The 27,892-nt window shown below is 41.8% G+C and overlaps 3 protein-coding genes across 3 annotated transcripts; all 3 read left to right on the top strand.

Annotated features, from left to right (window-relative positions):
- The first annotated feature begins 4,266 nt into the window (after positions 1-4,266).
- On the top strand, positions 4,267-5,202 carry LOC121156501 (olfactory receptor 4B1-like). Its single transcript, XM_040980274.1, has one exon. It carries the CDS (start codon positions 4,267-4,269, stop codon positions 5,200-5,202), a length of 936 nt encoding a protein of 311 aa, XP_040836208.1.
- A 5,736-nt stretch (positions 5,203-10,938) lies between these two features.
- Positions 10,939-11,868, top strand: LOC121156567 (olfactory receptor 4X2-like). Its single transcript, XM_040980356.1, has one exon. The coding sequence runs from the start codon at positions 10,939-10,941 to the stop codon at positions 11,866-11,868; it is 930 nt and encodes a 309-aa protein (XP_040836290.1).
- An 8,046-nt stretch (positions 11,869-19,914) lies between these two features.
- Positions 19,915-20,844, top strand: LOC121156568 (olfactory receptor 4X1-like). The gene has a single exon (XM_040980357.1). It carries the CDS (start codon positions 19,915-19,917, stop codon positions 20,842-20,844), a length of 930 nt encoding a protein of 309 aa, XP_040836291.1.
- Positions 20,845-27,892: the final 7,048 nt, after the last annotated feature.

Genomic DNA, 27,892 nt, shown 5'->3' on the forward strand with positions numbered 1-27,892 from the left:
GAGAAGAGATGAGAAGTAGAGAGGCGAAAATGCATGACTGTACTCAATCAACTATGAACCAGAGCTACTGGCCAGGATTCCTCACCTTGACTAGTCCTCTTTCTGTTCTCCGTTGTTTTATTTATTTTTAATAGTCAGATCTGGAAACATAACATCCTCTATGGGTTATATGGGTTACTTTCAATTTTTCCTCTTTTACTTCCTCTTACTGAGTGATGAAACTTCATGGGAAATCTCACTAACCTATTAGAAAAGATTTTGCACCTCTTCATAAGTTTTTTTTTTTTTTTGCAACGTTTCACTCTAGAGAGAAGAAATTCCCTGAGGAGGTTATAGTGTGTGTTTTAATTTATTTTAAATAGTACCAGAATCTCGGTTTTTAATTACAGCTCTTAGAATTTGTGTGAGTTGGTAAGTTTTCAACATGGAAACAGGATCTTAAACCTTATGGGTGTGCTGCTTCTTATAGCTTTTGCTGAATTCTTAGATGTTAAAATCTAAATGTTAACCTACATGCAAATTCTCTAAATCTCCCTCTTTTAATTTTATCTTTTTGTTTCATTGAAGCGCCTAGGATCACTGGTGGTTTGTCCTAGGGACAAGGTGTGATTCTTGAATCTCACCAGGAGCCCTGACTCAGCATCATCAGAAAGCAGCCTGATGTGGTTGAAAGAGCACCAATTCCTGAGTTAGTAACCTGGAAAATAGATGGAGTGTTGCTTTGAGAAGTTTTTTCCTCTGCCACCTCATCTAAAAACAGATGACGTAAGAGTAAAAATCTCCCTAAATTCTGTTCTGCACCCATCTCAGAGCGACTTGGCTGAGTATGACTTGGAATTTGTTCACTGAGGGCATTTCATGAAAAATCATCTGTGTGGTAAGAACAGCCCAAGGATCCTCCTTGGGAGTAGGAGTCCTATAGAGAAGGTTGAAATGTTACTTCCCATTAGTTTTCCCAATGAGTGCTTCTCTGGGTTGTGGCATTGGTGACCCTTAATTGTATTTGATAATCTTGACTACTTTATGCCCTGAGATAGGCTGAAACCTTGCCAGGTGCGATGATCTGAAGTTAGCAGATATCACTAGAGGTGAGATGGGAATTTCTAAGCAATCTAGGGTGTCAGGGAAATTAATTTTTCTCCTTGGTTTTCAAGTGTTTGCAAAATGAGATGGCCTTAATGATTTGCTTGGATGGGAGGGGAGGTTGAATTAATTTTTTTGGTAAGATTTATTTATTTGAAAGGCAGAAAGAAAGAGAGAAACTCTGTGTGTGTGTGTGTGTGTGTGTGTGTGTGTGCACTTGGGTCATCCTCCACTGCTTTCTCAGTGCATTCGCAAGGATCTGAATTGTAAGTGGGGCACTGGGAACTCAAATTGGTGCTTATATGAGATGTTTGCGTTGCAGGTGATGGCTTTTACTTGCAACATAGTAGTGCAAGCCCCACAGTGATTTGAATGATAACTTTTTATTATGGTGAAAAGATAAACATCATGAAGTTTTGTGATGTTAAAGTCCTTTATAGGGCCCGGCGCGGTGGTGCAAGTGGTTAAAGGTCCTCGCCTAGCACGCCCGGGATCCCATATGGGCGCCGGTTCTAATCCGGGCAGCCCTGCTTCCCTTCCAGCTCCCTGCCTGTGGCCTGGGAAAGCAGTCGAGGACGGCCCAAAGCTTTGGGAACCTGCACCCGCGTGGGAGACCCGGAAGAGGCTCCTGGCTTCGGATCGGCATAGTATCGGCCCGTTGCGCTCACTTGGGGAGTGAATCATCGGACGGAAGATCTTCCTCTCTGTCTCTCCTCTCTGTATATCCGCCTTTCCAATGAAAAAATAATAAAAATAAATCTTTAAAAAAAAAAGTCCTTTATAATTTTGGTGTTCCTTGAGGTACCATTCTGGAATTGCCAGGTGGGTGCACATGACTGGCACTGAGGCTCTCTCACCTCCCGCTGAGGTGAGTCACGCAAGCAGATCCAGCATTTGCCTGTATTTCCCCTTCCGTTTTCCATGTGCTATCAGTTTGCTCTGGTCTGGTGCCCAGATGTTTCTTATAAGATTCTACATCCTTATATACTGATTTAGGGTTTTACATGCCAATCTCATTTTCTTTCCATACTTGTAGCTGAGCCAAGTTAAGTGAGAGAAAATGGGGATGGGTGAGTGGGGCTGATGGAGAAAAAGGAACCAATAGAGAAAATATAAAGGTGATAGAAAAGGACTGGGTCACCCAGGGAAAACTTGACCCTACCCATTTCTGCGCTCGTCTCTGAGTGGTGGCGTGTATTAACCTGGTATATTTTCCTTAATTTCTCTAATGGATCAATAATTGAATTGAATTGAGCTCAGATAGCAGAGTGTTTGTATAGGCCCCTTCAATGATTGCACAGAGTTTAACTCTTCATGTACATGTAGTGTAGTCCACTGTTCCTACATAGTGTGTAGTGTAGGGAAGTGGTTAGTAAACACAGCATACCCATGGTTAGGTGTCTTGGTTTCAAATCCTGATCTCACTACTGTGTAACCTAGACAAGTTAACTCATGTCTTTGTGTTTTTCTTCCCTCATATGTGTAAGAGGCATGCCTATGATGGTTCCTCTCTCTAGACAGGGTCTTTGAGAGAATGGGGTGAAATAGTGTAAATAAAACACTTTATAAGTGTGAATACTGTTGATGTGCTGGGACCATGATCAATTAAAAAGGTCATGAGTAATGTTTAAGAAAAGCAGTATCCAGAGTTTTGCATACTGGAATGGTATGTGGCTTAGAAACAGACTGACACAGAAGTGTCAAGGATAAACTGTTATTGTTACAAAGGACGTATGGCAAACCTTCACGTGACACAGAGAGTATTTTATTCCTGCAGTGTTGGGTTTTGTTTTTGTGTGACTTAGAAGGAAGGACTAATAAATACAGAATGGAGACAGGACATCTTGTGTCTGGGGAAGGACAATAAGGGCGCAAAGATACACACGACCTGTTCCAAAAGGGTCTTGATTTCCATGCTAGAAATGTTACAATTTTTATTGTAGACAATGTGGAGGTGTTGATAGATTTTAGGTACAGAAGTTACAGGATCAAATTTGTTTATAAAGAACATTCCTAGAGGATCTAGATTTTTTTCTAGATTTTTAAATATTCAAACATACTTCATTGTATCCAGTTTTAATAATTAAAATCTTCTTACATACAATTTTTTTGGTGGCTATAAGTATGGTTTTCCATTTAACAAATATACCATTATCCTCTTCAATAGAGTTTTATGATTTTCACTTCATAAGTATTTCACATTTTAAGTGCTTTTTAAAATTTATAAAATTTGGGCCTGGCGCGGTGGCCAGGCGGTTAAGTTCCTTGCCTTGCGTGCGCCAGGATCCCATATGGGCGCCGGTTCTGGTCCTGGCGACTCCACTTCCCATCCAGCTCCCTGCTTGTGACCTGGGAGAGCAGTTGAGGATGGCCCAGGGCCTTGGGACCCTGCACCCATGTGGGAGACCTGGAAGAGGATCTGGGCTCCTGGTTTCGGATTGACGCAGCGTCAACAGTTGTGGTCGCTTGGGGAGTGGGTCAACGGACGGGGGATCTTCCTCTCTGTCTCTCCTCCTCTCTGTATGTACGACTTTTTAGTAAAGATAAATAAATCTTAAGAAAACGTTTCTTAATTATTAGAGATGCAATATTTTTGGTTTTGCTAACTAGCAATCATATTTAAACCTGTCATTGCTAATAGCGCTCAGTCTGACTTTTTTTTTCTGTTTTCCCTATATTCACAACCTAGGAATTTTGCTTGCAAGCAGCGGCAATCTCAGTGTACCTTGGGCAAAAATGTTTCCTTCAGGATTAAAGAGATTTTACACAAATAACTGAATTGAAGATTTGGAAGACAAGGTTCAGGGAGCCCATCTGAGCTCTGAGATACCGTGGTCTCTTTCTCTATTGTGTTTCTGGCTCCTGGGTTCTCATTTATCAGTTTTAAAGGTTTAGTAACTCCGTCTAGTCTTAAACTCCTACTTTGTGATGGGGTCTTGGGTAAATAACTATTCATCTGAGCATTGATATCTACCACAAAATTAAATAAATTGAGAGACAAGAGTGTGAATTGTTGGTATTTAATGCTGAATGAGTCCACATTGGCTAAACGAATGATGGTATGCATGTGTGTTAAAGTGTTTTTCTCTCTAAAGAGTTACACGTAAGGTGACTTGATGTTACAATCTTTGTTTTATTGCAGGCCTCTCAGTGTCCAGTATCTGACGTACTTGCATTGAATCCATGGCTAGTACCAATAATGTGACCGAGTTGATTATTGCTGGCCTCTTTCAGGATTCAGAAGTGCAGAGGGCGTGCTTCGTGGTGTTTCTTCCTGTGTACCTGGCCACACTGGCAGGCAATGGCCTCATTATCCTGACAGTCAGTGTCAGTAAGAATCTGCATTCCCCCATGTACTTCTTCCTGGGCTACCTGTCCTTGGTAGAGATCAGCTACTCTTCTACTGTTGTTCCCAAGTTCCTTGCTGATTTACTTGCCAAGATTAAAACCATCTCCTTGGAAGGTTGTCTGGTTCAGATATTCTTCTTCCACCTCTTTGGGGTCACTGAGATCCTCCTCCTCACCGTGATGGCCTATGACCGCTATGTGGCTATCTGCAGACCCCTCTACTATACAACCATTATGAGCCGATCTGTGTGTCACCTTCTGGTGGCTGGTTCCTGGCTGGGGGGCATCATTCACTCTATGGTCCAGATCCTGGTTGCAGTGCAATTGCCATTCTGTGGCCCCAATGTGATTGACCACTACTTCTGTGACCTCCATCCCTTATTCAAGATCGCCTGCACGGACACCTTTGTGGAAGGGGTCATCGTACTGGCCAACAGTGGGCTAATCTCTGTTGTCTCCTTCCTCATCTTGGTGTCTTCCTATGTTGTCATCCTGTTCAACTTGAGGAACCATTCAGCTGAGGGCAGGCGCAAAGCCCTCTCCACCTGTGCCTCTCATATCACCGTGGTCATCTTGTTTTTTGGTCCTGCCATCTTCCTCTACATGCGGCCATCCTCCTCCTTCACTGAGGACAAGCTGGTGGCTGTATTCTACACGGTCATCACCCCCATGCTGAACCCCATCATCTACACGCTCAGAAATGCAGAGGTCAAAATTGCCATGCGGAGGTTGTGTGGCAAGAAAGTTATCTCAGGAATGGAACAAAAATAAAAACAAACTAGTTATGTGAAAAAGGTGACAAAATATACAAACTGATTGTAGTCAACTGTGAAGGAATAGTCTAAAAATTAATGTAGTCATAGTGTTGGTTTTTAGATGAGCCACTTCAACTCCGTGGTATCATTTGAATCCCTGTTAGAGTTGTCAGTATATTGGAGAATATTGAGACATGGGCTACATATCATTAATTGTTTAATAGTCCATGGTGCAAAATGTAAATGTGTCTAGATGAAAAGCAAAAAAGCCATTACTAGCCATTCATATGTGAATCTAAGCAATTTACAAGACTCTTCTTTTTCTAGATATTTCCAGACATCTGCATATAGATGCAGTTAAGAATATATCCAGTTTTAAAAATGATGTACTGGTTGAGTAATGGCTGAAGCCAAATCCAGTCCAGTGTCTGCACCCGGTAAGACACCTGGAAGGGGCTCTTGGCTTTGGTCTGACCCAGCTCTGACCATCGTCACCATTTGGGTAATTAAACAACGGATGGAAGATCTTTCTCTTGCTCCTATTTCCTGTAACTCCAAGTGTCAAATAAACAAATAAATTTTTAAATGAAAAATTGGACTTTAATGTAATTGTTTGCTAATTTTCTTTCCCTGTTTATTCCTGAATAAAGAATAATGACTAAGGCAGTATTTGCATCCTCAAAAATGATGTTTCAAACCTTTTCTTAAGCGTCAAAATGTCTAAGCTTTCTTATTAATCATTGGTTGAACTTGTGGACTACATTTTAAGTCTAGTTTTATTTTTATATTTTATTTATTTATGCATTTAAATAAGCAGTTAACTCATTTTTCTCAGGAGAACCTTTACAAACTGAAATATTTTAGCTATTCACAATTATTTTTCATATGTAGAGATTTCAACATCATATTACATTTGTTTTAGTAAATTTGCATCTTTTTCATTATCATTAGTGTTTATCGTATAATGCAGAGTTTAATAAGCTTATAGCATTCTATGTAAAGGATTTTCTTTTATGGCAATATAAGTGAATATTTGTTCTTTTCCTAAGTTAGAAAGCGATTTAAAATTTTTATTAATAAAAAGAGAACATATTTCATATATTTTATACCGATAGTAGGTTTTATTGGTAAAGAATGGATGGCTTAGAATGCAGGCTATCATTTGCCTATGGCTTTGGTTTTCTAGATGGCTGAGAAGTGTAATCTCTGAATGAACTCTTGTTTTAATCAATGTCAGCTGTGTCTGTATATGGCTGCGTGACAGAAGCAGCAGTTTGTAGCGGTAATAATGTGACTCAGGTGAATGTAGGTTGCCTAAGGTGTGAGTTTTCAGTTCTTAGAATGTTCAGTGTCAGTTTCTCTAGCAACGATGATGGCTAGAACCTTGTTCTTTGTGTCAGGGGATACACAGTGGGCTGTCCCCTTGTTCTGCTAGCAAAGCTGAGTGGTGATGGAGCTTATGGTACCCATGCTTTTGCTTTAAGTCTGTGTGGTGTACACAGTCCTTGCCTCAGGTCTGGGTGTGAGAGTGTAACTGGTGCTAGGCGGCTCATCCCACCCACAGCTCTTGTCCCAGGACTGGGAACTGACTCATGCTCAAGTCCTGCAGCATGATTACAAGGTCTCCAGGATGTTTAGAGCCAGCACATATGGGTCCTGAAATGTGGAGTGCAGGCAGTTTTTTTCCCTACATCCCACCAGGTGGATTCCAGTGGGTTTGAGGAAATTAGTACTGATTGTTACAGTCTTGGTGCTGCCTGGTACAGTGAGGTCATCACCCAGGCCTCCCAGTGTGGGAACCAGGGGTCTGGGATAGTGGCCACCGATCTGCAGGAGAGTGATGTATGTAGAGCAGTCAGGTAACCACCAATGAGTGCAAATTACTCCAAAGACAGTAATGCAACATCAATGAATTCTGCAAGGCACAGATGAAATCTCTTATTCTTCTCAAAAGCTATGGGAGAGTGTTGCTACAGGTTATGCCTGGGACTCCCACCATTATGAGGTAGCAACTGTGAAGGGAACTTCCTCAAACTTGGTCCAGAATTTTAAAAGGACTGCTGTTTGTGTAAACGCCAGGAAACAGATGGAAACCCCCTGGATCATGTGGAATGAGCAAGCACAGCTCTCGGGCTTATGAAGAAAACTCCCACAGTTCTAGAATTAGGGGTCTTCTCTCTGCCCACTAAGCTTCTCCGACTCTGGCTCAGGTTGTTTCTGGTAGGAGTGGAACAGAGATCAGCTGCTTTTCTCTACACCACCAATTGAGTCTGGTGCTTTGCAAGGGCAGGTGAGGGAAGATGGATCGTGCGACTTCCCTTTTCAGAGCCTCGAAGTCACTGGGCCTCCAGTCAACTCCCAGGGCTGGAGTGAACGAGAGGCTGTGGAATTTCCACCAGTGAAAGCTGCTGGTGGTGGAGCACCAGGCATGGTAGCTCTCAGCGGGCTGCTGGCTGCTGGCTGTGTGGCCAGCCACCTGAGCTTTTCTATTGTAATGCTTCATGTTTCTGTGAAGCCTCTGCTCTGTTTGGCCATTTTGTCTGAGAGAGTTTCAGTCAGTCTCTTGGAAACATGGTTGTTCCTTGCTTTTCCTGTGTTTCTGCTGGTGAGGTTGTGTGGCTTTTCACTATTCATCTATCTTGTCTATTTATTTAAAATTTTTCTGTGCTTTTTTTCATTTTAAGATTTAAGAGTGATTTAAGTTTTTTGCCACACTTACTTTATATTTAAATAATTATACATGCACATATGTACTTTTTTGGGAGAAGTATCACCATGTGACTTCATGACAATATACACATTGATTAGAAACAAGAATATATATTAGACTATAAAGAATATTCCTCAGTGAAACAACTTTTATAACTAAATGCCAGATAATGTAACATCCAAGCAAATTTTATACTGTATATTAAAATTCACAACGAAGAGTAAACTTGTATTGTGGGTCTGGCTTATTTCACTTAGCATACTGATCTCCAGTTCCATCTGTCTCATTGCAGATGTCAGAATTCCATTCTTTTGTTGAGTTTTATTCCACTGTGTGTGTGTGTGATTCCCCCCTCACTTTCTTATCCAAACATCAATTGTTTGACATCTAGATTAATTCCATATTTTTGGCATTGTGAACTCTGCTGCTACACTTGTGCACGTGCAGTTATCTGTTTCTTATGTTGACTTCATTGCCTTTGGGTATATTTCCAGAAGTAGGAGCACAGCATCATGTGGTAGATCAGTTGTTTGAAACCTATTTAATGACACTGAATTAATGACACTTGTGAATAACACTGGTATGGAAATACATCTCATTTAACAAATGCACTTCATGGTATTAAAATTGCTTTTCTTACAGAAAAAGTAATATATGCACGGGATGAAATCAAGGAAGCTAACTAATGTGTTTCTGCAGACATGTAGTTTCAGTGATCATCATTTCAGGGAAAATGTTGCTCCACCTGTAGCAGGTTATCTCAGCAGTGGCACCATTAACTCTTTGGGTTAGATAGGTCACTGTGTGTGGGGGGTGTTGTGCACTGTAGAACACTTCATACCAGTATTGTGGGGACACATTGTCAGATGTCCACTTTGGGGCTAAACCACCTTTTTTTGAAAACCTCATCTATACCAGAAGCAAGAATACCGAGTCCAATTTACTAGAACCTGCAGCTCCTTTGTCTGGATCTACTCTTATCACTTTATTTAAAAGCACATGATTAAGTATAGAATACGTATCAGTTATGCCTCAGTGATCTGTGAACGGCACCTTGCAGTGTTAAGTGTTCTGTGAAGGTTGGGTGGATATGTTCCCATTTCCTATTGATTTCTGAAGTTGTTTCCTACCTACAAGAAATAATGAGATTTTCCTACAAGTTTGAGCCACTTCCTGCAGAGTCAGAGGTTGCTTCCCGTGAGGAAGTCTTCCTGATTAGGAAGACAGGGAGTTCTCTGGGGACCAATGTTCTCCTGTCTGATTAGGTCTGCTCCCTGGTGTCAAGTAGGGTGGGCTTAAAAGTGAGCTGCCAGGGTTCAGAGAGAACAGTTGGAAAGCGAGTCTATTTTAAATCAGGTGGAGATGATACACAAGCAGCTCCTTCTTGGCACCCGAGCCTGAGGAAGGGGGTGGGGCTGTTTTTCCATCCTGAGAAGGAGCTATTTTGGCTCTCATGCTGGCCTCAATTCTTCTTGGGTGGCTAATTCGGAGACCCGTGCGAGTCCATGAGCTGTTCGAAGGACTTTGTTAGCAACTCTGTGGACAGCACAGACAAGGCCCCCTGGGTGAGGACAGCAAAGCCACACAAACACTGTGGTGAGTCTTGTGGCCTTGCACATCTTCTGCCTTTGGTGTTTGGTTTCACTTTGAAAGCAAAGGGAAGGGTGCCCAGAGGCACATGGCATTTTGCAAAGTTCTCTTGTATCAGTCTGACCTGTGAGGCAAGCACAGTGCCTGGTGCTGGCATTGCGGAATGGAGAAGGCATGGTTTCTGTCTCTGGCCCTTGTTAAATACTGGAAACCTACAGTCCATCAAATGCTGTGCTAAAAAAGGTTAGAGCAGATACACACTCACTGTTTTAACAACACTTCCCTTGATGTTATTTCGTGGCAGGCACATCAGGAAGCAACGAGGGTGGAGTGGGAAGCAAGCCGTGATCTCCTTTCTCAGGAAGCTCACACTTCAGAGAGGCAGATGGCCACATGTAATTAAAATTCCAGACTGTAAGTGCTGTGATTTCAGGAAGGCCCAAGGACTGGAGAAGTGGGATTTTCTATCTGTGAGAAAACCAGGCAATACCTAGTCCTGAGGTTTATGCTGGGATGAGGCTGGGAGGGGATGGCTGGTATTGGCATGGTTGGACCTTGAGTCTTGGAAAGGGGAAACAGCTTTCCAAATTCCACATAGAATCTTCCTGTGAAAGATCTCAATGGAAACCCAGGGGTACAGACAGGTGATGTTGCTCCCTGGGTGAATGGATTTGTCTTAAAATTCTCCAGCTGCTCTGGGAGTTTAGGACTGCTTTATGCCCTCTGGTGGTTTCTGTTTTTGCAACTTCTGTCCATGATTTTCCTGTTTCCTGGAGGCATTCACTCCCCCGAGCCTATCGTGTTCACTGGAGGAAGGTAGTTTTGTGATTTAAGCGGAAGTCACCTGGCTCCTGGTCTCTGCTGCCCTGACGTCACACAGTAGGAGTGGTAGATTGATACAGATGGACCTTGGCCACACTGAATAAAAGTCTAGCATGCACCAAAGCAGTTCGCAAATCAGTCAGTGCTGTTGAATGCGTGAGCACATGGAAGGCTGGGCCATCTACAAGAATTTGTCAGAGCAGGAGTGGATGTGGTGGAAGTCCTCCTGGAACTTTGTTGTCACTGGAAGCATATGATTGGAGTCACAAAACCAGTAAAGAGAACTGTACATGGACTGAGCTGAACCTCAGCAAGGGAATAGGGTCACCGCATGATCAAGTGTGAAGGGAGAGAATGAGAGGAGAAAGCAGAAATGAGCGATGCTGAGTGTCAAAGGAGGAAAACCAGGGGCATCTCTTCTGAGGGCTGAGGGGTGTAAGAGAAGTTCCCCTACCTTCTAGAAATGATCTTCCTTCTTCACAAAGCTAAAGTCTATTTGTCTCTCAATAGCTGGCTCACAAACTTGTCAGATAAGCAAGGGTTTTAATGTAAGTCTCTCACTTAACAGAGATTTGCTTTATATCGTTTCAGATCACGCCATCCAGATCGTTGACTCTTGGTGGCATCCTTATGGCTAGCACATTTAATGTGACCGAATTCATTTTTCTGGGACTTTCTTCTAACCAGAATGTGCAGAGAATTTGCTTTGTGATATTTCTGCTCTTGTACACAGCAATTGTGCTGGGGAACCTCCTCATTGTGTTCACTGTCTTGACCAGCAGAAGTCTTGGTTCCCCCATGTACTTCTTCCTCAGCTACCTGTCCTTCGTGGAGATCTGTTACTGCTCTACAACAGCCCCCAAACTCATCTTAGATCTACTGGCAAAAAGGAAAACCATATCTCCATGGGGCTGTATGACACAGCTATTCTTCATCCACTTCTTTGGTGGCACTGAGATCTTTCTGCTTACTGTGATGGCCTATGACCGCTACGTGGCCATCTGCAAGCCCCTCTACTATACCACCATCATGAACCGCCAGGTATGTGCTGTCCTCATAGGAATAGCTTGGGTAGGAGGATTTGTGCATTCCTTTGCCCAAATCATTCTCATTTTCCATTTGCCCTTCTGTGGCCCCAATGTGATTGACCACTATTTCTGTGACCTGCTTCCCTTGCTCAAACTTGCCTGCTCAGATACCTTCCTCATTGGTCTGCTTATTGTTGCCAATGGTGGGACCCTGTCTGTGATCAGCTTTGTGGTCCTTGTGGCATCCTACGTGATCATCTTGTTCCATCTGAGGTCCCAGAGTTCGGAGGGGCGACGTAAAGCTCTCTCCACTTGTGGGTCTCATATTACTGTGGTTGTCTTGTTCTTTGGGCCCTGCATCTTCATCTATATGAGGCCTTCCACCACCCTGACTGTGGACAAGATGGTGGCTGTGTTCTACACAGTGATAACTCCACTGCTCAACCCTGTCATCTACTCCTTGAGAAATGCTGAAATGAAGAAGGCAATGAGGAAGCTATGGACAAGGACAATCAAACTAGATGTGACTTAGAGGTTGTCTTGTTATTGATCGCTGGGTCAGCCCCAAACGGAAGGGGCTGAATGGACAGAAGCAAAGTCACACAGGACTTGTTAGTTCTAGAATTATTCTAACTGGTGTTCATTTTCAAAAACTTCATGAAGTCACGTATAAAATATTTACTTATAAATGTGCTGTAGTGTGAAATGTGGTTTTAGATGATTTATAATTTAAAATTTGAACTTAGCAGATACTTTTAACAGCGGTATAAATATTTGTTCTCTGTGTATGTGATGTTTTGATACATGCCTACATTGTATGATGTCCATTTAGTGGAAATACATCTACCCTTCAAACATGCAGCATTTTATTTTCATGGTAAAACCATTCAATATGCTATCTTTCCCCCTCTTTTTTTCTTTTCATGGAGAAATATAGTGTACGTTAGTATTTTCTATAGCGTATTTGTCACCGTTTCCCCTCCTCCCCTCTCCTGCCTCTGCAGCTCCCATATTTCAAATCTGTAGTGAGAACATCATGTTTTTAGATTCCATCCTTGAGTGACAGCATGTGACATTTGTCCTTTTGTATTTTGCCATTGTGACTTGAATAATAACATCAGTTCCATCTGTGTTGTTGCTATTGATGGGACTTCATCCCATTGTGTGGCTGAGTGGTGTTTCATTGTGTGTGTACCACATTTTCTTATCCATTCATCGGTGAATGGCAACACTCAGGTTGTTTCCACTTCTTGGCCATTGGGAATGGTGCTGCCTGAAACACGGGGTGCAGATGTGTGCTCAATAGCCTGCTTTCATTTTCCTTGGTTATATACTCCATAGAGCGATTGAAGGATCAAGGATAGTTCTAATTTTTGTTTATTGAGGCAGAATTATTTTTCACAATGTTGAATTGACTTCCCCACCAACAGAGCGCAAATGTTCTGTTTTCTCCACGTACTCAGAATCTTCATCACTTGTAATCTTTTGTCTATTTGATAGCAGCTAGTCTAGATGGATGGAGGTGAAATTTCATAGTGGTTTTGATTTTCACTACTCTGATATTAGTTGAACATTTTTCCACCTACCTGTTGATATTTGTCTATTTTCCTGTAAGAAATGTCTGTTTAACTCTACTGCCTGTTTTTAGCTGCATTACATGTTTTGTTTTGTTTTGGTGCTATTGAGTTGTTGGAATTCTGCGTGTTTTGAGTATTAACTTTGTCAGGTGGATAACTTACAAATGTTTTTTTCTGTGCTACAGGTAATTTCTTCACTCTATTGTTTTGTTTGCTGTGCAGAAGCTCTTAAGCTTAATGAAGCTCTATTTGTCTATTTCTTCTAATGTTTTAAATCACTAGAACACTGTGTTAAAGATTATGTAACAGAAATCTTGAGGCACACTTTTGATTTTCTTTTAGATTGGCTTATTGGCTCAATCTGTTTTGTTGAGGAATAGAAAGACCTTTGATGAGCGGTATAAATTGGCTCACCTGTGTTTTGAAAGTGTTTTTGCCAAATTCAAGCACTGTCATTAAATGCCTTTTGAATTAAAGAAGATACTACATAGTCTCAGTGCATCTCCCCATAAAATGCTAATTAATTGCTAAGGAAAAGTCTAACTTTGACACTCCTGCATTTCACACAATGGGCTCTAGTTATCACGACAGTGAGGCCAGTCGATGCCATGTGCTTCCTGGCATGATGGAAGGAACAGGTACACAATAGCCTTGCTGTGGGATTACATAGAGGGGGAGAGACACGCAGACGTGTTCTGTTTGATGATTTACTCCTCAGGTGGTGACAGTGCCAGGGCTGGACCAGGTCAAAGTCAGGATCCAGGAGCTTCCAGGGTCTCCCACACATGTAGCAGGTGCCCCCAAACTGGGACCATCTTTTGCTGCCTTTCCCAGGCCATTAGGACGAAAGTGGTCAGAAACCAGTACCCGTATCAGTTTCTCAAGTCACAGATGATGGCTTTACCTGCTTTGTCACAATTAGTACTCCAAGCACTCACTTTTTGTCCTTTCCTTTTTTTAAAGATTTGTCTTATTTTTTTTGTTGAAAAGTCAGATCTACAGAGACAGCACTCACTTCTGTACAAAAGTGAAAATAAACACAGATGAGCATCCTGTACTACACCCTGGGCAACTGAGAAAAGCGATCTCTGGACACACGTTTCTCTCTTCCATCGCGGGGAGGGCAACGGCGTCTTACATCACGTGGTTCTCCATGAGGATTTAGAAAACATCACGGGGCAGTTAATTCTTCATCTGCTCTTTCTGCTTTAAAAACTGTTGTTTTCTTAGTTTGGAAATTTCTCATAACTTTAGCTTTACTTTAAAATGTATTCTAGGGATTTAAAAATGCATCCTTAACTTGTAAATTACGAGTCTGGAATCAATTCGTACTTGATTTTGTCTGTTACCTTGTAGTTTACTAATTACCTTTTTAGCTATGTCTCATGTCCCATTCAAGTCATTCACTGAGTTCATAATTTCAAAAATTGCACCTTTGATGTCTGAAATTCACATTGAATCTTCTTACATAGCTTTTAGCTGTGTCTTGAGATTCTCACAGTTATCATTTTAAAAATTATTCTGCATTTTAAAAAACATTCTGTTACATTCACTTCCATTGGAGACATTGTTTAATATGCATATATACTAATTTTTTTCTTGAAAACAGTAATATAGATACCACAGAATGAGAGATTCATGACAGTGATCATAATGTGAAGAAAGAAGAGTGTACTGGGCCCGGCGTGGAGGCCTAGTGGCCAAAGTCCTTGCCTTGAGTGAGCTAGGATCCCATATGGGTGCTGGTTCTAATGCTAGCAGCCTACTTCCCATCCAGCTCCCTGCTTGTGGCCTGGGAAAGCAGTCGAGGACGGCCCAAAGCCTTGGGACCCTGCACCCGTGTGGGAGACCCATAAGAGCTCCTGGCTTCTGGCTTCGGATCAGCGCAGCTCCAGCCATTGTGGTCACTTGGGGAGTGAATCATCAGATGGAAGATCTTCTCTGTCTCTCCTCCTCTCTCTATGTATCTGACTTTGCAATAAGAATAAATCTTAAAAAAAAGAAGAGTGTATTGACTCTTATAGGACATGAGTCAGTGAGGCAATGTTTATAACTTAATACCCAATGATAAAACATACACACAATTTTTATACAAATAATTTCCACATATCATAGACATTTGTGGAAATTTCCACACCAATGGAATACACATGATATGTGTTGTCCTGGTTTGGCTGATTTCACTTACCATATGATTTCTGGTTCCATTTGGTTTGTTGACGATGTCAGAATTGCATTCGTTTTTTGCAGTTGAACGATAGTCCATCACATATATAGAGCACTTTTTCTTTACCCAGCCATCAGCTATTGGACATCTTGGTTGATTCCACATCTTTTCTGTTGCGAACTGTGCTGCTGTAAATGTGGGTGTGCAGGTGTATCTTTCACATGATGATTTCACTTCCTTTGGTTTTATCCCTAGTAGTGCAATACCTGGGTCATAAGGTAAATGTATTTGTAGTTTTCTGAGGGATCTCCATTCTGTCTTCCATAAGGGCTGCATTATGGAAACAGTAGTGTTGTTAGGGTGCCTTTACAACCTCAATAATATTTATTAGTTTTAAAATTTTTGGGGAAACTAATTCCAACTGGAGTGAGGGTTATTTAAGGAGACATAAAATTTTATGTGAAATGTTTACTAGAGTAATTTATGTCCATTAAGTATCCAATAGATTCTGTGCATGTGAGGCAGGAAGGGGTAGTTCTGTTTCTCTAGGCAGTCATGACAGCAGAAATGCACTCCCGGACAGTTGTCAGCATTTCTTTACTTTATCCCAACTGCCTTTGTTGCTTATAAAGGTCCTTCCCAGAACATGCACAGGAAGCATTACTACGCTAAATCTGTATTGCGATATACGTGAAATTTGTCAAGAAAAGAAAAGGTCTACATAAAGAAAAACAAAATTAAAAATAGTTGAGTTGCTTTTCTGGCATAAATAAATGCATTTTAAATTGTCTTTGAAAAAGAAAAAAACCCTTCCCAGATTCTGGCTATCAGACCAACTTTTTCTGAAAAAAGAAAAAAAGGATTTTTGAACTTTTTTTTTTAAACATCCTTCAGAGATATTTTGGTCAGGAGCTGACGAAGATGAACCTTTGGCTGCAGCCAATGCTATCTCACTTGAAATTAATGAATCAGGTTATTGCCTAATTAATACATAACTTAATTAATATAGGCTGCAGGAGAATTTCCCCAAGGTAATTTTAACTAACAAGAAAACCAGGACCATACAAAGAAAGTTTGAGAGGCCAATATGGTAACTTATTAGGTTACTCTTTTGCCTGTGGTGCTGGCATTCTATAGGGGTACTGGTTTGAGTCCCTGCTGCTCCACTTAAATCCAGCTCCATGCCTCTGGCCTGGAAAAGCAGTTTAGGAAGGCTTACATGCTTGGACCCCTGCACCCATGTAGGAGACCCATAAGAAGCTCCTGGCTCCCAGCTTTGGACTGGCTCAGCTCTGGCCATGGTGGCCATTTGAGGAATAACCAATAGATGGAAGATCTCTATTTTATTCTTTCTTTCTCTGTAAATCTGACTATCAAGTAAAAATGAAACTACATCTATAAAAATAGAATGAAGCTTTGGAGTATTTCAGGGGACTATGGAAAGGAGAAAGAAGTGACATTTGTGATTTATTTAGCCAAGAATCAAAGTGTTGAAGAATTAGAATGTCTACCCAGAACAGAGGCATTGGGGAAAACAGTCTCATGGAATTTCCACTGGCCTCTTTGCTTCCCAGCGGGACATCTGATGCTGGTCACATGTGGGTGAGCATAACCAGAACATACAGTCATTTGACCCAACAAGAAAGTAATTAAATCTTTCTGAGTCCTAGATGCCTAATGTTTCAAATAGAAGTACTGTTTACTACAAGAGTACAACTCATTTTTCTAAGATACGTGATATATTATGATATAATGCCCAGCACAAGTGTGGTACTCTGGTGCTTAGAAAGCTACGCCCACAAGTTAGGGGGCTCTAGCCTTTCTGCAGTCCCTGCCTATGAAATCCACATGCTGAGAATGTATAGTAAAGGGCCAATGACTTAGAGAGTGAGCAGTTCTAAGTCCTATGCTAGGATTTAGGAGACAGCTGGTTTATCCATGTGGCCAACATTCAAATGATGTTTCCTCTTGGGTTCTCTAATGTTCAAAGTGATTGAGTTGGAGATGAGCTTGGAGGCAGATGCGTGTTTAGATCCCCTGTATTCAGATGACACAAAGTGTGCGTGTGTGTGTATGAGAGAGAGAGAGAGATAGAGTGTGTGAGTGTGTGTGTGTGGTCCAGGTCTGCCCAGTTCATCCTGGAAGCACTGGCTTCCTTGGTCAAACGAGGTGTAAGGCAGAAGATGCCAACAGGAGCTCCTGAGGATGTATACCAGCAGTGGGCACAGTGGGGTGTATGAGGCCAGAATCTCCACTGCTGCTGACTTGCCAATAGAGCGGGAAACCTCTTGGGTCCAGACATTTCAGCTTTATAATGGGATCAATTAGAGGTAGGCTCCTTCACTCTGACGGAAAAGCACTTGGCAAACTCACTTTTGTTCTGTGAAACTCTCCCGGTGGAGGATGTCAGAGACTGGGGAATTTATTCCCAGAGCTCAATGTTTGTATTTTATACATCTTAAATGTTTTGAGCTAATCAGAGTAGGAAGCATCTCTCTCAGTTCTTCTTTGAGAAGGTTTTAAGGTAGCGTGAACCTGTTATATTCCCTGTACTTTCTTGGTGAGAAGAGCACTGAGTTCTGCAGTTGGAGTATTCAAGAGGTAGCATTTAGGGCACATGGCAGTCCTTCACGGTCAGTCGGCCTTTGCAGTGGAACAGCTCACAAAGCAGGTACATTCATGAGCTCTTAGCATGGGTGTGCAGATCCTCCTGTTGAGATCTTCCACACATGTGTTCTACTCACTAGGGTCCTTGTTGCTTGCCACATGCATCCCTGTGTAGGCATCATTTCTCAGATGAGGTCACTTTTTTCAGCAGCAGATGGGGCAAAACCAGATATGGTGCTGTTAATTTTTGCCCATCCATAGGCTGGTCTATGATATATACTAAATGACAAAGTGAGGGATTGTCCTTACAGTTTGGCTTAGAACAGATGTTAGAGTCATTCTCACCTGGGACAAATAAGCAAAATTAACTGGTGACGTGGCTACTATGGAAGTTTGCAAAGCTAGTTGTCAATACAGGAATATCTGTTTGAAACACTAAAGGACTAAATACATGCTCCTCTATGGCCTTCTGTAGGAAAACAAAGCTGTCTGCTTTCCTCTGAACCTGAGTGGAGATCAGCCTGCATGGAAGTCTAAAGTTTGCTGATGAAGAATCTTAAACCAGAAGCTGCAAATCTACAACCAGTGAAATGAATATACTTTATTTTTACATCATATATACGGATAATTTTGTCTTTAGATTTGTTAGCAAACAAAACTCTACTTTTCTGGGGTTACTTTGTGCAAATGAGTAATTTCTCTGACTCTCAGAGATCCAGAAGGTAAGGTGAAGAATAAAGGCAAACACAATATTCAAGGTAAGTTCACTTAATTTCTCCTAAGTTAGGATCAAAATTCTTTTCAAAAAGAAAGGCTCTCTCTGTTTTTGAAATTTGAGACTAGACACCTTCCCCGAATAGTTTGGCTTCTCTGCTGTTTATAGGACAGAGTTACTTTGGCATTGTATTTGATGTAGCAGCCAATGGAAGGTTTGGGGATCACAGAAAGGCACTTGTTATATCTGCTGTGTACCCAGCTCCGTGCAGCGGGTCACGGAGACTGTTCAGTCTTCCTCAAGTTCATGGTAACCATGCATTATGAAAAAAACTATCCATGAATTTCAAGAATTGTTTGTGCTCACATAAATTGATCATTGAATTCCATTTTCCCCCAGCTTTTAGAAGTCTCTTCGAAAGAGTCACTCCACCAGCCTTCAAAGCCTTACATTTTCTTTAGGGATACTAATCAGAGGTATTTGAACTGCAGAAGGAATTGTTGGCACTCAGTGATAAAGCTAAGCTCTCAAGTCCCTGAGGCAGATCCTGCAACAAATTGCTTACTTGGTAACCCAAGCTGTTCTCTACCTGTCGTCTGTCCGTGCTGTCTGGGCAGAACTTACACATCAGAACAATGGGTGCCTGAACCAGCACCCATGTGGGATCCTAGCATGTGCAAGGCGATGAGTTTAGCCACTGCTATTGTGCCAGGCCCAACATTTAAATTTTTTTTTTTTTAGTGTGTTTAGAGTGAGAGAGAGGAAAGCAGAGTGAGAGGGAAAGGGAGAGAGAGAGAGAGAGAGAGAGAGAGAGAGAGAGAGAGAGAGAGAGAGAGAGAGACACCCAGAGAAAGATGTTTGATTCTCTAATTCCTTTCTAAACCCTGCCATGGTAGCACTGGTCAGAGTCAGAACCAGGAGCTGGGACCACAGTCCATCCCTCACCCATGGGAGACAGAAGTCCATGAACCTGAGGCATCATTTACTGACCCCTGTGGCCTGCACTGATGGGAAATGGGAATGAAACTCAGGCCCTCTGATGTGGGACCAGGGCATCTCAGCTATGAGGATAAATGCCTGTGCTCCCAGAAGCATCTACTTCTTGAAAATTGCAGACCTCACATAAGTTGTAAGTTCTGTGCTGCTGAGCAGGTAGTGCAGCCTCTCTAAGGCTCATCTTGTTATCGATAAAATGTCCTCTCTCTTGAGTCGATAAGAATCAATGAGTGCTTGTAGCTGAAAAAGATAATGCTTCATAGCTGTGAGGCTACAAAGTCAAACACTAATGTGGCCTGACAGTAAGCAGTGATGGTTGGTAGTTTATTCACTTGTCCCATGCAGTCCGTGATGTAGGGGAGCCCAGGGAGCCCAGGGAGCCCAGGGAGCCCAGGGACCCCAGGGAGCATGTATTCGTTTCCTGCTTATTATATGTTTAATGATATTTTAATGATTGAAAATTAAGAAATACTATTTTCCTATGATTCCAGGCTATTATTCCCTGCTCCCTAAAACATGGCTGCCACCAGCAACGTGACAGAAGTCATTTTCTTGGGGTTTTCCCAGAACAAAAATGTGCAGAAAGTCCTTTTTGCAACGTTTCTCCTCTTGTACGCGGCCATCGTCCTGGGCAACGGCCTCATCGTGGTGACCATCACGGCCAGCAGAGGGCTCACCTCTCCTATGTACTTCTTCCTCAGCTTCTTGTCGTTCGTGGAGATCTGCTACTGTTCTGTTACAGCCCCCAAGCTCATCGTGGATTCTTTCAACAAGAGGAGAGTTATCTCCCTTGAGGGCTGCATCACGCAGATATTTTTCCTCCATTTCTTCGGCGGTACCGAGATCTTTCTTCTGACGGTGATGGCCTATGACCGCTATGTGGCCATCTGCAAACCCTTGCACTATGTCATCATCATGAACCGGCGAGTGTGTGGCCTCTTGGTGGGGGCGGCATGGGTTGGGGGCTTGTTGCATTCTCTTGGGCAAACTTTCCTCATTTTCCAGCTGCCTTTCTGTGGTCCCAACCTCATTGACCACTACTTCTGTGATGTCCACCCGGTGCTGAAGCTGGCCTGCTCTGACACTTTCCTCCTTAGCCTGCTCATCATCCTGAATGGCGGTTCCATCTCTGTGGTCAGCTTCGTGGTGCTGCTGGCTTCTTACTCGGTGATCCTGCGCTCGCTGCGGAACCGCAGCTCAGATGGACGGCGCAAGGCACTCTCCACCTGCGCCTCTCACCTGGCGGTTGTGGGCCTGTTCTTCATCCCCTGCTCCTTCGTCTACATGAGGCCCTGTGTCAGCCTTCCTGCTGACAAGATAGTCGCCGTGTTTTACACTGTACTCACCCCGCTCCTGAACCCTGTCATCTACTCCTTCAGGAATGCTGAGGTGAAAAATGCTGTGAGGAGGCTCATGGGAAAGAAGGTGCATTGGCGAGAGAAATAGAGGAATTAGTGAGGAAAGAGAAGGGGAAGAGGAACTGGGATTCCTGAGACCTCATTCTGCCTTGACCTTATCTAGCCTTGGACCCGTCACCCATCCCTTTCTTCATCTTTAAGGCACCAGACAACACTGAGGAGAACTTTCCAGGAGGGAACCTGAGGGCTCATCTAGTGCTGCGGTTTCACATCTGACAGTGAACTTGAGGCAGACAGGTTGATTTGAAGGATGAGTTAATTCAGAAAAGTTCCAGATCATTCTGGGAATGGTGGAGAGGGAGGTGGAAAGGAGACAAGAAGCACTGTGCCAGGACAACTCTGGTCCCGTGTCCTTTGGGGATGGAGAGGCTGAGCCCTTGGCTTTGAGATGTCGAAAGGACAGAGAGAGACTGTGCTTAGAAGCCCCATGGACCCGATGCCCTTAGGATTGGCTGAGTGGGTTCTGGCAAGGTCAAGCTCACTTAAAAAGTACAGTCCTTAGGAGAGAAGGTGTGGACACTTGTCAGGGAATGTGCCAGAACTAGTACTAGTGTGAGACTCATATTTCTCAGGAGACCCACAGGAGATTCTATGTTGTTAAAACACAAGATGGGGATACCCATTTGTAGGCATGAGCTTTATTTTCCATGGATCCAGAATTCCCATTGGTTCCTGCTTGCCTGACCTTCCTGCCTTGTTTCCCCTCCTTGTTGCTCTTGTTATCTAACTCACTGGTTTGCTCTTAGTGGGTTAGTATCTTAGTATCTGTGCTGGACACTGGAACAAAAGATCAGGGTGATTCACTCTCTCAAGTCATCTGATTACCTTGTGGATTTCCATCCTTGTGCTTCTTCCCATTCTATATGGAGGAGCTGCCTGGTGATTAAGGTGTGGACCTTCACTGATGCCCCAAAATATCTATAAAAATTTTTAAATTTATTTTTTATTGGAACAGCAGATCAGATTCACACAGAGAGAAGCAGAGACAGAAAAAGATCTTTCATTTACTGCTTCACTCCCCAAATGGTCTCAACGGTTGGAGCTAGGCTGATTCAAAGACAGGAGCCAGGAGGTTCTTCTGAATCTTCCACAAGGGTGAAGTGACTCAAGGCCTTAGGCCATCCTCTATTGCTTTCCAAAGCCGTAAGCAAGGGTATGGATGGGAAGTGGAGCAGCTGCTATTCAAACCGGTGACCATATGGGATCATGGTGCTTGCAAGGTGAATAGTTAACCATTGAGCCATTGCTCCTGGCTCTGTCCTGTAATATCTTAACCATATATTTTTTGCAAGTCTTTTTTTAAATTTTTTTTTTTTTTAGCAAGCACCAGATCTCAAGAATGTGCTCCCAAATTTTAGACCTAACCCTACCTGATTTACTCTCAGTGGGTAAATTTGCTTTCACATATTCTGGAATAATCAATCACCCTAAAACAACTCTCTGATGTCATCACTCCTTACCCAAATCTCCAGTGATTCCCATTGCCTTTGAATAAAACATAAACTCCTGCTTGACGTGCACTATCCTCAAGTTGTGGCCTTCTTTTAGTGTTTGTTATTTCCAATCATATGCTGTTAGAGTTCACTGCTTTCTGAACATTTTCCACCTATAGTGTTTTCTCTCCCTGTTTAGACCCAAAAGCCCATAGAAAATACTTTTGCCTTTAGGAAGCTCCCACAGTTGTTCCTTCTAAATGAATCTTATTTTTTTTTCTTCTTAGAACTCTGTTAAAATTTTTTAACGTGTTTATTGCCTTTGCTTCAGAGATCACTTCTCCTTGTCGGATTGTGATTCTTTGCCAACACCTCTTGAATCTTACTGGTCTGTGTATCTTGCTCCAAATAGCAAAAAGCAATAGAATAAATACTATGCAAGTTCAATTTGTAGAATTCAGTGCTTTAGACTACAAATGAGCAGAAGGGGTTATATTTTTCTCATCTTGTTGATTTAAGGAATATATCAATGTTACATTACTTAAAAAGTAAACCAACAATCACCCCTAGCATTATTTCTGAGAATAGCGTTTACATTTAAACAAGGAACATGCATGTGTGTGCATATCTTGTAGTTAATCAGATTTCATGTATTTTGTCTCATTTTATCCTAAATCTTTTTAAGGAGATTTCTTTCTTCTGCTTTTTCTAAATTTTATTTTAAATTTTGGTTTTAAATTAGTTTTTAGCAGATTACGTATGATTTATAGACGCAATTATAAGAGTATAGTGATAACCTAGCTCCTTTTGCTTACCTATTTTTTGAATTCATATGAAGAGAACATATTTAATACATTCTGTAGGTACAGCTCGACAAGACAACTATACTTCCCTCCTTTGCCCCCCATTACCTCTTTCCTCTCACCAATTTTTACAAAGACATAATTTTCTAAAAAATTATTTGTTTTTATTAGAAAGGCCGATTTACAGAGAGAAAGAGGTACAGAGAGAGAAAGATCTTCCATCCACTTGTTCACTCCTAACGTGTCTGCAATGGCTGGAGTTGAGCCAATCCTAAGCCAGGAGCCAGGGGCTTCCTCTGGGTCTCCCACATGGGTACAGGTTCCCAAGACTTTGGGCCGTCCTCGACTGCTTTGGATGGGAAATGGAACAACCAGGATATGAACCAGTGCTCACGTGGGATCCTGATGCATGCAAGACGAGGACCTAGCCTCTAGGGCCTGAAAGATGTAATTTTAATCCACTTCATAGTCTTAATTTGTTCGTAGATATAATATTCAAGTGAAAAATAGGCTATAGTTCCACAAGGAATATAAATAGGGATTAAAAGCTAGAAGTGGGGCACGGCGCGGTGGCGCAGTGGTTAAGGTCCTCACCTTGCACGCCCTTGATCCCATATGGGCGCCGGTTCTAATCCCAGCAGCCCCGCTTCCCTTCCAGCTCCCTGCCTGTGGCCCGGGAAAGCAGTCGAGGACGGCCCAAGACTTTGGGACCCTGCACCCGCATGGGAGACCCGGAAGAGGTTCCTGGGTTTGGATTGGCATAGTATCGGCCGTTGTGCTCACTTGGGGAGTGAATCATCAGCGGAAGATCTTCTCCTCTGTCTCTCCTCTCTGTATATCCGCCTTTCCAATGAAAAAAATAATAAAAATGAATCTTAAAAAAAAAAAAGCTAGAAGTGTATCTTAAGAGGTATTGATTCCTTTGTTTGTAGAAGAAGAGATTGGGGTTTGAGGAGTCCAGTGTCTGGATCAAAGCCCTGCAGTTAGTAGCCCAAAGAGCCTGGATTCAAATTCATGATCTTCTCCATGCACTCCTTCGCTTCCCTGTAAAGGCTGCTGAACATCAATCCATGTAGATCTTGAATTTCAAGTCGGAAGGCTTAGTTTCATTACTGTCCTCTCACTCCCTCTAGTGTAACTTTACAGTGAGTGAAAAATGTTTCTAAATTATAACCAGAAATGCCTCCTAGAGATCCATAGTTATTCCTGGGGGTCCATGGAGATCCGGCAGCTGGGATGCCAGCTCTGGGAGTGGAGACTGGGGAAGCAGGAAGGTGTGATGCCCCTGCCAGCTCACAACACTGATTCCTTATGAAGGAAAATCCCAGCATTGAGCTACCAGTGTCCCCCATGTATTAACTCCATACTAAGCATGGCCTAAGTGGAGATGATTTTCTAATGGCATAAGGTTGGAAAAGGCAACATTCTTGAGGATATACCGTACAGATCAGAAAACAGGAAATCAGAGGCAAAAGACTGGCTTCCCATGAAATTTTAAATGTTGATTTGTCCCTCAGGACAGTGCTGCCCCAAAGGTGGTGAGATTCTCATTTCCCAGTGAAGGAAGCTGAAGGTCAAGGATGATTCCAAAACTCTGACGTTCATTCTACACCGTGTTAGTGAGCTGTGCTGTAGTGTCTGGAATTCTGCAGCTGCCTCTGGAATGTGGACAGGAATAGAGGAGCAGAGAACAGAAGGCAGCAGCTGATACGCTTTAAAAATTCTGTCTTATATAATATTGACTTTGATAAAACAATTGAAATACTTTAGAAAGTTTAGAAAGCATTCTAATATCCTTTGTCTTTGCTTGGTCATGGCCAGATATGCTTTGTCTTGCTTAATGGAACAAATACTTTAAGGAAATGATATCTAATCAGGAGAAGGAGCAGAGTCAAACCTTCTTCCAAAATTTGACTCCTGATATGAGAATTTTCTGAGTGACAGTTGAGGCATGCCTTGGAAAATGCAGTGTATCCAACCCCAGGCCCATGGGATGTCTGTATGAAGGGAGAAACTATGAAAGACAAGGAAACAAAATGGATCCTTGGAGGAGAGGTTGAAGATATTGGGAGATTTTGGGCTGGACAAATGTAGTCTAAATGAGAGCTAGTGAAGATCTGTTTTATATGTGTCTTCTCAAATTCCTGGATGAACAAATGATATTGTCCTCATATCAAAATTACATCTACTTTCTTGCAAATGCTCATGCCCTCTACTTTAACCTTCCCAATTAATGAACCTGTCTTAAGGAAAATAGTAGACAATCTTAGTTTAGAATTTCTTTTTTGTATCATAAAAGCATGAAAGTGTTTATATCCAGTGTCGCTGTAGAAACACTTGAATTTTTGTCCTTTACTGGTCAGTCCTAAGTATTCACTCACTCTTAATCAAGAGGTTCTGAAGTGAGAAAAGCCCTGAAAATAGTTGTGATTGGGAACTTTTGAAGAATGAAGAAGTAGGGTGATTGGGAATGCTGTGAAGAGGATCTAGAAAGAACATGTTGACAGCACTTTGTCCAATGGTGATCATTCTGTTCTCTCAAGTACTTTGTGGTTTTTAGGACCTTTGGCTCAGCTATCCTAGGATTCTATTTTATTCAGGACAATAGACTATGAACTAAATCTAGACCAATTTTACTTTTTCTTGTGTTTCCCTAATGAAGGTTTTTGGGTAATTTTGTAAAATAGAAAATATTGCATGTATTTTCTGAGCCATCATCATCTGCTTCTTAGGCACATAAGTGCAGAATTAGATTGGAAATAGAATTGCCCGGACTTGAGCCAACACTTCTTATTCAGTAAATTTAAATTTAAATTCCTATTCAATACATTTATAATTGTGATGAAGTTATTAGGATTTACCATAGCATCCCTAATCCATGTCAGATAGTAGGGGTGATTGATAGGTTCACTATGAATGTCCCCTAAGAAACTAAAAAATGGGCAAGGCAGGGCTGGACTCTTGGAAAGGGCTGGGTGCAGAGTACCATTTATGGGGCTGGGACATTTCCTGGGGAAAGCCCTTGCCATGCTACTTGTACCGGAAGCTCAGTGGTCACAAGTTTTCTACCTCTCCCTGTTCCCATTGCTCCTAGCCACCTGGAGCCAGTGGGAGAACCTTGTGCCCTTATTGGGCTGGCTGTGCAGGGACATCACAACTGCACTCGAGAGGCACTTGTGAACTGAGCAAACCTTGGGACTCATGCACCAGATGAGCAGTTAGTGAAGCAGTACCACATTACAGAATAGCAATGTAATAATGAGAGTGAAGTGTTGACAGCTGCATCTGCCCTGCCTCTACACAAGACCCTGCTGAACAAAGATATGAATGGTTAAATTGTTTTTTGGTGAAACTCAGTGTACAAATATCAGAAAACACAATAGTTGCTTTTACCATCTTTCAACCTTAGGTCACCTCTGGATTGCATCGTTGGGAGTAAGCTTGTTGATCTGAAATGACCTCCCCGCAAAGTATCTTTATGTTGATTAAATTGTCCAAGTCATTATAGGAGCCATTTTGTAGGTTTTTTTCTTTTATTTGGTACTCCTTATCCATGAACGGTACTTCATACCACCTCCAACTGAGAGGTGTTAGTTACCATTGAATGAGAGGATGAGCAGATGGACTGGTCTAGAGCAGAACAGCAGCTTTGACGAAGTATCATTTTTTCCTGATGGATTCTAGCGCTGTAACTCCACTTTTCACCCACTTGTGCACTTATTTCTCTGAGCTACTATTTTATTTTCTTTAAGATGAATGGTTTCTGATGAAGTGGGAAAAAAGGTAGCTTAATCCACTGTTGGTGGGAGTGTAGACTAGTACAGCCATTATCATAGCCAGTGTGGTGAGTTTTTAGACGATGGAGAATTGATCCACCATGTGACCAAGCTATTTCACTCCTAGGAATATATCCAAATGAAATGAAATCTGCATATGAGAGAATGATGCACCCCTATATTTATATTTATATTTATATTTATATTTACTATTTATACAACAACCCAGATGTCTGTCATCAGATGAATCAATAAAGAAATTGTGGTTCTTCTACTCTATGGAATACTACTCAGCCATAAAAAGCTGAAATCCCACTGTAACAAAATAGTTTCACCTGGAAACTATCATGTTTAATGAAGCGAGCCAGTTTCAAAAAGACAGCTATATACATAAATATATCTATATATATATTTATATACTTTTCTGATATATAAGATGGTATTTATGCAAAGCATAAAATAAATGGAAATAGGTAAACAAATATTTAGCATATATTCTCATAGATAACTGTACAATGGATACTAGTATACTAAGAACTAAAGATATTCTGCAGCACACATCTCTACTCCTGAATAAAAGTAGGACTCCCAGTGAAACACGTAAATATGTCTATACGGTATAACATCAGAATTTCTGCCTTTGCTTATACCTACCATGCCATGATACATTTACATAGCGGGAAGTGAAAGTGTTACTAAGGGGATATATACTAAGTGTTACTAAGGGATATATGACTGTGATAATATGGGAAAAATGGCGAGGGGAGAAATGAGGAGGGAAGAAGTGGAGGGAGAAGGAAGAACTGTATCATGGAAAATAATAACAATAAAACAAGATTAAGACACTGGCTAAATAAATATGGCCAAATGTGAGAGAGATGGAAGTAATAGAATTTTTTATGGAAACTGATTTTAAAACATCAATACATTTTTACATAAAAGGATTACATGTCATATAGTATAAAAATAAAATGAATAACTTCATCTATATAAACTCTTTTTTAAAAAAAGTTTTTTTTTTTTTGTTGGAAAGTGAGATATGCAGAGAGGAGGGGAGACAGAAA

The sequence above is a fragment of the Ochotona curzoniae genome, unplaced genomic scaffold (assembly GCF_017591425.1).
Source record: "Ochotona curzoniae isolate NIBS_2020 unplaced genomic scaffold, NIBS_Ocur_1.0 contig_3432, whole genome shotgun sequence".
NCBI classification, from domain to species: domain Eukaryota; kingdom Metazoa; phylum Chordata; class Mammalia; order Lagomorpha; family Ochotonidae; genus Ochotona; species Ochotona curzoniae.

What these genes read in the sequence shown, in the direction of transcription:
- LOC121156501 (XM_040980274.1), top strand. Translation starts at nt 4,267, where the DNA reads ATGGCTAGTACCAATAATGTGACCGAGTTGATTATTGCTGGCCTCTTT.
- LOC121156567 (XM_040980356.1), top strand. Translation starts at nt 10,939, where the DNA reads ATGGCTAGCACATTTAATGTGACCGAATTCATTTTTCTGGGACTTTCT.
- LOC121156568 (XM_040980357.1), top strand. Translation starts at nt 19,915, where the DNA reads ATGGCTGCCACCAGCAACGTGACAGAAGTCATTTTCTTGGGGTTTTCC.